Source organism: Cucurbita maxima, unplaced genomic scaffold (genome assembly GCF_002738345.1).
Source record: "Cucurbita maxima cultivar Rimu unplaced genomic scaffold, Cmax_1.0 Cma_Scf00002, whole genome shotgun sequence".
Taxonomy (NCBI): Eukaryota; Viridiplantae; Streptophyta; class Magnoliopsida; order Cucurbitales; family Cucurbitaceae; genus Cucurbita; species Cucurbita maxima.
In genome coordinates, this window is record NW_019272018.1 from 2,778,803 (window position 1) to 2,790,108 (window position 11,306).

The 11,306-nt window shown below is 34.8% G+C and overlaps 1 protein-coding gene across 2 annotated transcripts; it reads right to left on the reverse strand.

The window, feature by feature from the left end:
• Positions 1-3,114: 3,114 nt before the first annotated feature.
• LOC111465584 (signal recognition particle subunit SRP68-like) lies at positions 3,115-11,095 on the reverse strand. 2 transcript variants are annotated; one of them, XM_023110050.1, is made up of 14 exons: positions 10,926-11,095; positions 10,655-10,751; positions 10,400-10,466; positions 10,130-10,240; positions 9,613-9,808; positions 9,378-9,463; positions 8,374-8,569; positions 7,296-7,407; positions 6,258-6,382; positions 5,947-6,153; positions 5,702-5,811; positions 4,238-4,367; positions 3,985-4,131; positions 3,115-3,702 (listed from the first exon to the last, which is right to left on the reverse strand). In XM_023110050.1, exons 2-14 carry the CDS (start codon positions 10,725-10,727, stop codon positions 3,481-3,483), a joined length of 1,782 nt encoding a protein of 593 aa, XP_022965818.1. In that variant the 5' UTR covers positions 10,728-10,751; positions 10,926-11,095; the 3' UTR covers positions 3,115-3,480. The 2 variants fall into 2 exon arrangements, with proteins under 2 accessions (XP_022965818.1, XP_022965811.1); XM_023110043.1 differs by having other exon boundaries at positions 3,985-4,134; positions 10,926-11,094.
• Positions 11,096-11,306: the final 211 nt, after the last annotated feature.

Sequence of the window (11,306 nt, forward strand, 5' to 3'; positions counted from 1 at the left end):
ACTTTTTTACCTTTTCTTTTTTTTACCCATGGTAAATTCCCACTTTTCCAACTTTGCTTATTGTATCTATTTATTAAATTCTTTTACATAAAAATAAATTATAATGGAATAAATTACTGTGAGGGTTTATTCCATATTAATTAATAAATAAATTTTCAGTTACTCCAACTCAATTATTTATTGAATATAAATAATTTTTTTTACCATTAATGTACGGTTAAAATTTATTTATTTTCATTTCAATTATTTAAATGAGTGTTTCCTCTCAAATTTAATTTAGGGAATAATTCAAAATTCAAAAGTATTGAGTAAACCAATGAAAAATGAATTTTTTAAAAAAAGAACAAAATTATTAAAAACTTATTTTTAAAAATTATACAAAAAGAAAAAGAGAGTCAAAGGGATATAGTGGGTCCGGTCAAACCGGCCTATGACCAACGTAGCCCTGCCCAGCTACTACACGTAGATTTCAATAATTAATTTTTGTGATTTTATGAGAGATTTGAAAAGGAAAAAACAAAAATATATTAATTTTTCTTTTAACGGGTCTATTTTACCTTTAATTTTATCGAATTCAATTCGAAAAATAAAAATGAAATTAGAAAAAATTTATGAAATTAAAAGAAATTGCAATCAGGAGACTACTCGACTGATCTCGTCCACTTGAAAATTCATATAAGAATTGACAAGAAATAAATCAAAAGAAAAAAAAAATTATTGGTTATACCTCTTATTTTTTATGAAAAGAAAGTCGGGTCGAAATCTCTCCGAGAATGATTTGAGAGATTCACAACAAAAAATAATGATATTTGCTTCTACCGACATTCCGAGACCACCCTTAAACTTTTAGGAGTACCCCACGGTTAAGAGTAATAGCTACATAATCATATAATTTAATGAATCAATTATGGAAATTTGTGTTGAATGTAAAGTTGATGAAGAAATAATTGCACTTTTATTTAGTTGAGAAATAATTGAAGTTTGTATTGGCATGAAGATAGTAACTACTCTTCAAGAAGAGTCTCACTAAAGACAATATTCAAATATACATAATGAATCACACAAGGGTATTAATGTCATTGCCACCCAAAATTGCATTCGGGTCTTATTTGGTCTCTGAACCGTTTAATGAATCGAGTAGAAGTATTAATGTCATTGTGACCTAGAGTTTCGTTCGGGTCTTATTTTGGTCTCTTAATTGGTAAGAGAGCTAATTTCTACTAAATGAGAAATTTGCGGACTAAATCATTACAAACGGTAGTTTAAAGATTAAATTGTTACTCTTTGAAAGGTTAAAGATCAAAAGTGATATTCTATCGTTGATTCCAGCCCCGTTCTTTGTTAACCGTGAAGAAAGATTCTATACATTATGCCTTAGAAATCAAATAATCTTAATTATATGACTAAACCTTTATGTTCCTCTAACCTAGGACACATATGTATTAATTGATTAGACTTTCTAGCTATGAATGAGGGAATTTAGCCATCTTTTAAACTAGGAAAAATAGATATGAAAATGGGTCAAGAATGCACTTATCATGTGTTCTAAAGCCGTAATACCTATAAAGCTATCCTATACGTAAGTTCTTCAAGTCTCTTGCTTAATTTCAACTGGTCGTGCCCGTCTAAAAAGAAAAAAAAAAAATAATGTAGTTGTGAGAAACACATATAAACCCTAGAATCTTTCTTTTGGTTGCTTGTGATTTATACCAAGACCAGTTTGAATATAACCGGAATGGTTTAGACACTTTTACTCTCGTAAAAGATTTGTACAAGAAACTCTGGGAATAGCAAACAAATAGATTGATTTGAGAACGCCTTTTTAGGAGACAATAATGAAAACTTCTTCGTTCTCGAAAACCATACAAACTTAAATTAAAATCACTTTTTAGAAAATATAACCAAAACACGTACGGTGAATAACTTTTTAAAAAGTGGTTAGAGTAAAAGGTCAAGTCAAACTCAGCATTGGACTCTAGTTGGTGCATCAACATCAGGGGTTGTAGGCTGGGGCCAAAGTGTTTGGGGTTCATCAGAGCTTATGGCATACATTTATGGGCACACATTTGTTCCAACAAGGCTAAGCCTTCCAATTTGTAGCCACTTAAAAAGCTTGTAGAGATAGATTTTGTTATAAGGGAAAGCAACTCTTCCTGTCCCACTTGACAAAGCTCAATCTTGACTCAATAAATTGTGGGAAGAATGGTCTAATCTTTTTGAATGGAAGTTGGCTTACAAATTTGGCTAGGTGCTATATATATATATCACTTTCCCAAGGCTATACGATTTTAAATGTTCATTAGACATAAAATTTACTCTAGGTATCAACTTGATAATGGCACGTAGTTCACAATCAAATGAATACGACAAAGGAAACTGCCATGGAAAACACAAAGTGATCAAGGGTGTCCAAACTAATACAGACTTGTGAAAAGAGAGCTATATTAAAGATAAGGACCCCATTCGGTCAAGAAAAATGAGACCTAAAGAGTAATTACAAAAAGGATTTTTCATCGAAATAAAAAGAGAAACATAAACTTTAATAAAGGACCAAATATCATTTATCAACCGTTCTTAAAAGTTTTATATTTTCCTCGTACATGGACCCTACAAAAACGGAAGATGCTTACTTGCCACAAAAACTACCCTTTATCTGGATAGTGCAAAGATAAAGAAGGAACTCTTTTGTGAGATCCCACATCGGTTGAAGAGGGAAATGAGACATTTATTACAAGGGTGTGGAAACCTCTTCCTAGCACACGCGTTTTAAAAACCTTGAGAAGAAGCCTAAAAGGGAAAGTCCAAAGAAGACAAGCTAGCAAACCTGGAGGGAAAACCCAAAATAAAAAGTCCAAAGACAATATATGCTAGCAGTGGGCTTAGGCGATTACATCTTCGAAAACCAAACGCTTGAAAAAATACAGCCCCAAACCATCGAAGCAAAAGGTGATCTACGGAGCTCGAGGCCATGCAGCATAACAAAAAGAAACTATTGCTATCATTCTCCAATCAAAAAGTTCACAAGGATTTTGTAGGGTTTTTTATGGCAGGGCATGGGACTGTCAGCTGATAAGTGAAACAAGGTGTTTGTAATGGTAGCTTAACATAGCCATATCAATTTAATCATCCCCATAGGTGTGGTAAATAACTGTATCTTGAAGGAATATTCGAATCAACGCCAAAAATATCCACAATGAACTCAAAATTATTAGCAAAAATCAGAAACTAAACAATGTGTAATCTGTAACAGTCACAAGCAGGCTCTAAGAAAAATCCTGAAAATTGGTCCTATATCTTTGCTACACATCCGAGAGAAACCAAGAAACAAACAGTCATTAGTTTCCAACCGTGACCCAAAATTCACAAGAGGGGCTGGGAAGTTGTTAAAGGATCAGTACCAAGTTCTGTCTCTATATTCATGTATCCACCAGCAAAACAAAATCTCAGGCAGCAAAAAAAATCAAACCTTGCCAAAGAAACTCATCCCCATAGCCTACTGATAAAGCCCTTTCTGTCCTTTTTCATTCTATTCTCAAGAGATGGGAAGTCAATGAAGTTAAAAGCAAGGTCCAGAACAATGGGATTCCGGGGGATCGCCTGAAAGGCAGGAGGAAAGGCTTCAATGCGTGGAGCACTCTTGGTATTCGAATTGGCGATTGCAGACTCATAGTTGTCGAGGCTCTGAAGGAGGTATTTGACCGGCTGCAACATTTTGAAGGTGGATTTCATAGATGTTAGCAGCCAGGAAGATGTAACTAATATAGAACATGTGCTCGCCAAAACATGACTTGGCTAGGAAGAAATAAGAATTTGGTGTATCGATACAACAGGAAATCAATCAAAATGCTCAAAGATTTACTCATTGAAGACATGATTTTCTTCTACGAGGGAGTATTATTGCATCCAGGACCAAGCAATTCAAGTTCATTCAATCTGGTTCCAGCTTTAAAAGGAAAATGCAAATAGAATGAACGAAATCAGTACCTTCTTCTCTGCTCCAGTTAATGACATGTTTGAGATCTTGTTCGATAGATTCTCCGGAGCCTTAATCTCCTCAATAATTCCGGTTGCATGCTCTATACAACTGTTAGCTCTGCATTCCTCAATCAATGTCTTCAACTCTTCGATGATCTTCTGTGGCAAAAAGTTCAGTAGAAGTTCTTTCAAAATGTATACTTGCAAAAAGTCCAGACTCCTGACTAGTATGATACCAAACTATTCTATATGATACACATACCGGGTCACTGATATTTTCTGAACGGAATTTTTGTATGGCATCTTCGACAAGGGAGCGAGCATGGCAGTAAAGTACATGAGCTTCAGCTCTTTTTCCAGCCAGACTGTATGATTTTGCCAAGTAAAAGCACCTGAAAATACATAAGGACGATCCATTGTTTACAGTAAATTAGTGCCAGCAAACATCAATTAATCCACAATTGAGTGAGTAATGACAACTATCAAGAACAAAAGACAAAAATAATTCGATTAGAAATGTAAAAGATCGGATAATAAATAGGCAAACACACAATTGGTAGAGAAAAAAATAACTTTACATTGAAGAAGCAATTAAAACTCAATCAATTTCATATATAAATCTGCCTACTTCAAATGTAACGATGAAAATGTGCACGTGGCAAGGAATGAGTGTCCAGAATAACCATACACCAGTTATGTTTCAAAATAAGCACTGGTTACAACCTTTGGAACTAATTCTCTTTATCTTTTCGGTTCGGGGGTATACAAACTGTTATAGGTGCGCAATGGACTTTCAAAAAATTACTGGTAAGAGACATCCAAAAAACTATGAAAATCCTTGTCTTATATCGTATCACCCGTCTTCTTCAAATGAAATCTTTGACTCTTTCCATCACTCTACTCAAACATGCTACATGTTTTCCAAGGGTTGAATAAGTTTTAGCTGCATTAAGAGGTTTGGGAGGTCCTACATGCATAGAAACAATATAATCCTCGAGGATACTTACAAAAACTCGGATTTGGGAGACTGTACTGTATTTTGTTTCTCTTTAGTCAAGATTACACAGATACTTTGGTGAGATCCCATATCAATTGGGGAGGAGAACAAAGCATTCTTTATAAGAGTGTGGAAACCTCTCCCTAGCAAACGCGTTTTAAAAACTTTGAGGGAAAGCCAAAAGAGGTCAATACTTGTTAGCGGTGGGCTTGAGCCGTTACATTTTGCAAATTTTTCCATTTTTGCAAACTTCCCCTCTCCTCTCTATTGTTTGGAGAGGCCTGAACCCTTGCCTTTTATTGCACCACCCCATTCTTTTCAAATGAAACCTTTGCCTCTTACAAGTAATTTTTGAAAGTCCATTGTCCCTCAACAGAAATAACACTAATTATAATAACAAACATACAAATATATTAAAAAAAATTTATCTACATGTCGATATGAGCCTGCAAAGAGATGTGGCCAAGGCATGTCAACACTGGCATAATACCAACTGGGCAGGTTAAATAGAAAACAAGGGAATGTAAAACAAACAAGGTGCAGGATACAGCTAAAAGCAAGGCGTTATGAGGTCAAGGAACATGGTTGGGAATCTAGCGCATTATGAGCAAATTTTCAATGATTACAAAGAACAGAACAGATAATTTAGAATGCAAAATGCTAGATCATAATGTAAATATGGAGGTTTTTCTGATCAGTAAGAAAGATAAAGAACTCAAGGAAAGAAACCTTTCTCCACGAAAAGCTATACTTTTAAGTGAGCACTCTTCAGCAAATGTCACTTCTTCTGGCTTCCTATCTCTTCCCGAACTGACTAAATCAGAAAGGTCAGCAATATTCTGCAAAAAATAATAATAATAACCAATAAAGAAATTGTAAAAGCTATTACTAACTCCAGAAAAACCTCTAATTGTGGTCGAGCATCCAATGACAGAAACACGAAAAAGAATATAAGAATACATAAAACTGCTTACTTGTAATAAAAGATCATACAAGCGAACAAGTTCCTCCGGCTTGGTAACTTTCTCATTTTTTTCATCGTGGCGCCTAACAAGCTTACTTTTTGCGATTTTCACCAATAACTGGTTGCGTTCAATTGTCCTTTGACCCAACATCGCACTAACAGCTTTATCAAGCCCACTTAAATCATCTTTGACATTTTCAGCATTTCCAGCGCTGACCTAAACAAACAGAACACTGGCAACATAAGTCTGGAAGATCCAAGTAGTAGAGATGCATACTCTAGAACAATTCAAAGAAAGGCTAATATCAATCTTTCACATACCAGATCACTACGAATAGAGCTCCTTGCCTCATGGTATGCTGTAAAGATCTTATCAAAAATGGTCAATCTTTTTTCTGCTGGAAGTGAATCTGCTGAATCTTGCAAATCCTTTTCTAATTCCCGAGCTGGATAATTTCATGCAGACATAATTAGGAATTCTGGATGACAAAAGTGAAAATATGAACCTGATGGAAGGTGCATGCCTTCGACAGATTCCTAGCAAATACAACATAATAAGGAATTCTACAGGAATAGGTTTCACAACATATTCCTTCATAACTTATCTAGCCAAACACTTCAGTGTACGCAATATAAAACCAGAATCTAGATACCAGCAAACGTCTGGAACATACATACATTGTAGCCAAGTAAAATAAAATGAGAATATCAGTGGGAGTTATCGCATGGGAAAGAAGAATAGATGATAGCAAACAGAAAGCCAATTAATTAAGAGAGAGTACAGCAAAGTAGTGACTTTCATTAGATCAAGTAAATGACAAAAGTAAGCTATGCCTTTAGTATTCCTTTCGAACAAGAAGTGGAGTGTTCTCTTTCCCAATTTGAGGTATTAACTTCTGCCATACTAACGTTCTCATTAAGATCCATATTTTCTTGGTTTAAATAGGCCGAAAGAGTAATACTATCTACCATTTTGAGTTAGTCTTCACCGTCCCCATCAACACTACATCCAGTCTAAAACCCAGAACTGATTGCAATAGGGACACGAAATCCACAGTGATATTAATCAATAACCGAAAGGATTAAAGTCATCATCTTATTCCAGATACATAGAAGTTTCTTCACTTAGAAAGTCATCTTTTTAATCCTATCTTCAACTGTTGCCCAGACCCCTCCTTTCTAGAATTTCTACCGAAGGACAAACTAAATATTGAATCTATAAGTTTTGGAAACAAACCTCTTTGATTGGAGCATATAAGAAACAGGCCATTAAATTCCTGGTTATTAGCATCTAAGTTACTACACAATAAAATCATCATAAATCTCAATATTTAAACGATTGCTAAAACAAACACCAACCTTTCAATATGGAAACTCTAGTTTTAGCATTGGATATTGGAAACCTATGACCAAGCCAATGAAACTCGGTCATGGAAACAGCCTGCTGAGATCTAGCCTCCGACATGACAGCCTAAAAGCAAGAATGTACGAGATTATAAAATAAACTAAGACCACTAATAGACTAAAAGAGTAAAAACATTATCAGATTAACCAAACACAAAACAAGAGAAAATCAATGCCACGATTATGAAATTTTAATAGATCAAGCAGTAGGCAGTTGAAGGATATTCCTGTGGTTATCTGTTGTCTTATGTTTTCTATAACAAGCAATGTTCTTAGGTCTACGGTCTATCTAACAACAAATAGACAGACATCAAAAACAAGTATACTACAGTTATAGATAACCTCTGTTTGAAATCCGCAATTAAATAAACTGGTCATTAGACTTCAACTACTGTAGATTACTGTCTGCTAACTACTGGGGAAAAAACCCGTGTCAGAATACCAAAATGAAAGTACCAGGTTTTTTTTTTTTTCCTTTTTCTCTTTTTATGAAAACCCAAGCTTCCATTGAGAAAATGAAGGTATAAGTTCTAACAACCACAGGTCCACCACCATTAACCACAAAGATCTATGCCTATACTGAAGTCTAAAAGAAAGGGAGATGAGAGAAATCTAGTCTACAAACTCAAACTTGTCCTTGGGCGAAAACCTCTCCAAACTAAATAAAAGAAAACCTTTGTTGAAGCCAGAACACTTTTAAAGCAAAAAGTTGGTCTGGAATCAATTAAATCAAAACCAAAGTCTCAAACACACACTTTCTTGAAAACTAATATATAACTTTATTGACAATAAAACAACTTTGAAGAAAAGGAGACACCGAAATCAACAAGAGAATTGAATTCTTATAAACTGTGAAAACCAATATGAGTCTGAGATTTTTGTTAGCTGACAGACCTCTTTCAGTAAAAAAATTTAATTTATGGTGCTTGCACATAAATACATTGTATATGCAATGCTTATAAATCAAATAAATAAGAATCTGAACAAAAATGATAAATGAATAAACTTGAAAGTAAAAGGCAAGCAAACAGACCTCTAGTTTAGCTTTGAAAAGGTCTAGAGCAGGGCCTTCCATCTCCCCAATATGTAGAAGTTCAGAGGCCTGGATATTTGACTTGCCAATCTTGTGCAAGCAATATCTTATACTAGGTTCTAGCTCCTCCACACGTTCACGGCACAAAACTTGATTCTCTAGATCTCCTACTTTCCCAAGTTCCTCATAAACAGCTCTGAAAGGTAAACAAAATATTAGCTAATCATGTTATCTAAATCAAAATGAGATGATAAACAATGCAGGGCCTTCAAGAGATCAAGTGTGCTTTACAAATTTTTTTGCTATAAGATGTATCCTTCACAATTATTTGATTCTTTACAAATGGATAACAGTATACATCATAGATATGTAATTGTCTTCGCATTATCCTACGGTGATCTTCAACAGTATGAATAAGAATGCTAATCACCTTTTCCTCAGTTGCACTTACACACTGAAGCTTTAATGATCCTGTTGCTGTCAGCTTACCCAACCTTCGAGGATCACCAAAGCCATTCATATTCTCCATTTTGGTCAAAAGTTTCAAAGACAAGACGATGACTTTTTCACTTAATGCTTCTAGGGCCCTTTTTTGGGAAGTTTGGTTGGAACAAAATAGAATTTTCAGTGAAAAGAGTAGGAAAGGGAAGAATTACGGGATGTCAACATAGTGTACCAGCCACCTAAATCAAAATAATTTATATGCAAATTTGTGGGAATTAAAGGTTGAATAGAGGTACTAAACCTAATTCTATCCCAAAGTCTCTTCTAAATGAGTCTTCCAGACTTTCCTAGTATGACAGTGACATTATCTCTCAAAGGGATTTTTGATCTTTCTAATATAGAGGACAGAAAAATAAATAAAAAAATAAAAATAGCTAGTAAAACATCCATAGAGCAGAAAATTTGCATAATACATATTAACCCTTAAAAAGAAGGTAATGCAAGAATTAGTTGATCATTCTAACAAGGAATTTAAAGATCGAGAAAATACAAGAAAGCACCTAGATCTTTTGAAGTTCAATAATGCTATGTCCCAATTCCGATCTTGTTCAAACAACAAGTTCCCAGTCATATAAGATGCATAAGCCTACATATATGAACAAATAATTATCAGCTGAGAAACAAAAAAAAAAATGATGAAAAATCACTCTTCATGAAGACGTAATTCTACAATTTCGAAGTTAGAAGAATATCATATATAACATATATTCCATAAGAAGAAAACTAGGACCAAACCTCTGCTTCCAATGATGTTCTCGAGTCTCCCTTGCTTGCACACAATTGTGCGAAGAGAGTCGCCCATTTTACTGCCTTTCTGAGCCTACCAATCAAATAGATACGCTGACGTGCATTTGGACCATCTGGTAATTGCCTTTTTTCCATGGCGTGACTCCATGCTCTCTCCGCCGTGTAAAGAACCACATGGAGAAACCTATTTTAAATCCAGAAGGTTGATAGTTTTAAACTTTGTTGAATTAGTTAACATAGCCAAAGACAATGGTCAAATAAATTAACACTTCGCCATCTTCTTTCCCTTCCTTTTTCCTTCCCCAGTTCATTAAAATCAGTGTACATTAAGGGGAGACATCATTGACCATCTAGTTAACAATATCTAGAGTATTTTTCTAATCAGTAACAGGAGGAGACTGCTTTGAAGCACAAACGAAAAAAGGGCGAGTATAGAAGCAACATGTAAATATTCGAAGAAATTATGCTACTCTCGGCATTAAAAAAACTATTAAATGGGACAAACCTGACTTCAGTAACAGTTGATTGAGTTATGGCTCGTTTGGTGTACTTTCCACGGCCATGAGTGAACTTCAGAGATTTATATAGCCTCCTTAGCCGAGCTGTGCAATATCTCCTACACATCAAAAAGATCAAATCTACCAAAAATCAACAGCCTACGCAAGAAGGAGAAATTCATAACACTATCAACGCTAGTATAATTGGAAGTAAGAAACTAAAACAGCATCAAAATTTATCAACTAAACCAAATGATACAAAACGCATTTGCACAAACCGATAGCGAGTATAATCTCCATGCCGTAACCCATGCTGCATCTGGGCAGATTTCAAGAGCTGCAATACTTCGAAAAACAAATAAAACAACAGATAAACCACCATCAGCATCCAACTAGTTTAGTCTAACATGACGAATACAGCTGATAAAAATGGACAAAATGAACACACCAGGCGCAGTTTAAACCCCAAAAAAGCTCAAACATTTTTTTCAAATTCAATAAAGCAAACAACATCAAAATTGACATGGGCATACCGTTGATGGAAAATCTAGGATTATCAGGGTCAGAAGCATTGGAACTAGCGCTGTCAATTTCCATGGACGCCATTTGGCTCTATTCCGCAACCAGAGCCTTAAAAAAAAAAAAAAAAAACGAAAAGCACCCATCAGATTATGAAACTGATAAACAGTAGCCAATGAAAGAAGCGACATCCATGGATTCCCACTAGACCAGCCGGAAAACTGCTGAGACGGGAGTTGGGGATGGGAATCTGGCATACATTGGCGGGGTAATTAGGAAACTTACCCTATGAAGGTCTCTGCACAATTGCGCTGATGATCTGTGGGAAGTGGCAACGGCTGCTGCGTATCCTTGAATTGCCCTGTGATTCGCACTGTTCTCTAATTTGAAAGCCTCCAAAATCCAACGCCACACCAAAAATCAATGAAATTTGGTTTCCAACAAGAGAATGATCCAATGTAGCTGCTTTCCAAAGCCCTAAATTAATAAAAAAATATCCCTTAATTTTATATTTATTTCTAAAATTTAAAAAAAAAAAATGTTTAGAATTACATAAGATTGAAATAAAAAATTTACGTGAATGAATAATATTACCATTCTTACGGGTATAAAAAAAAAAAAAAAAAAAAAAAAAAAAAAAAAAAAAAAAAAAAAAAAAAAAAAAAA

What these genes read in the sequence shown, in the direction of transcription:
- LOC111465584 (XM_023110043.1), bottom strand. Translation starts at nt 10,727, where the DNA reads ATGGCGTCCATGGAAATTGACAGCGCTAGTTCCAATGCTTCTGACCCT. An exon ending in TCAACTGTTACTGAAGTCAG is followed by an intron (nt 9,809 to 10,129) that starts GTTTGTCCCATT and finishes GATTTAAAATAG; the next exon opens with GTTTCTCCATGTGGTTCTTT. An exon ending in GAACATCATTGGAAGCAGAG is followed by an intron (nt 9,464 to 9,612) that starts GTTTGGTCCTAG and finishes TCATATATGTAG; the next exon opens with GCTTATGCATCTTATATGAC.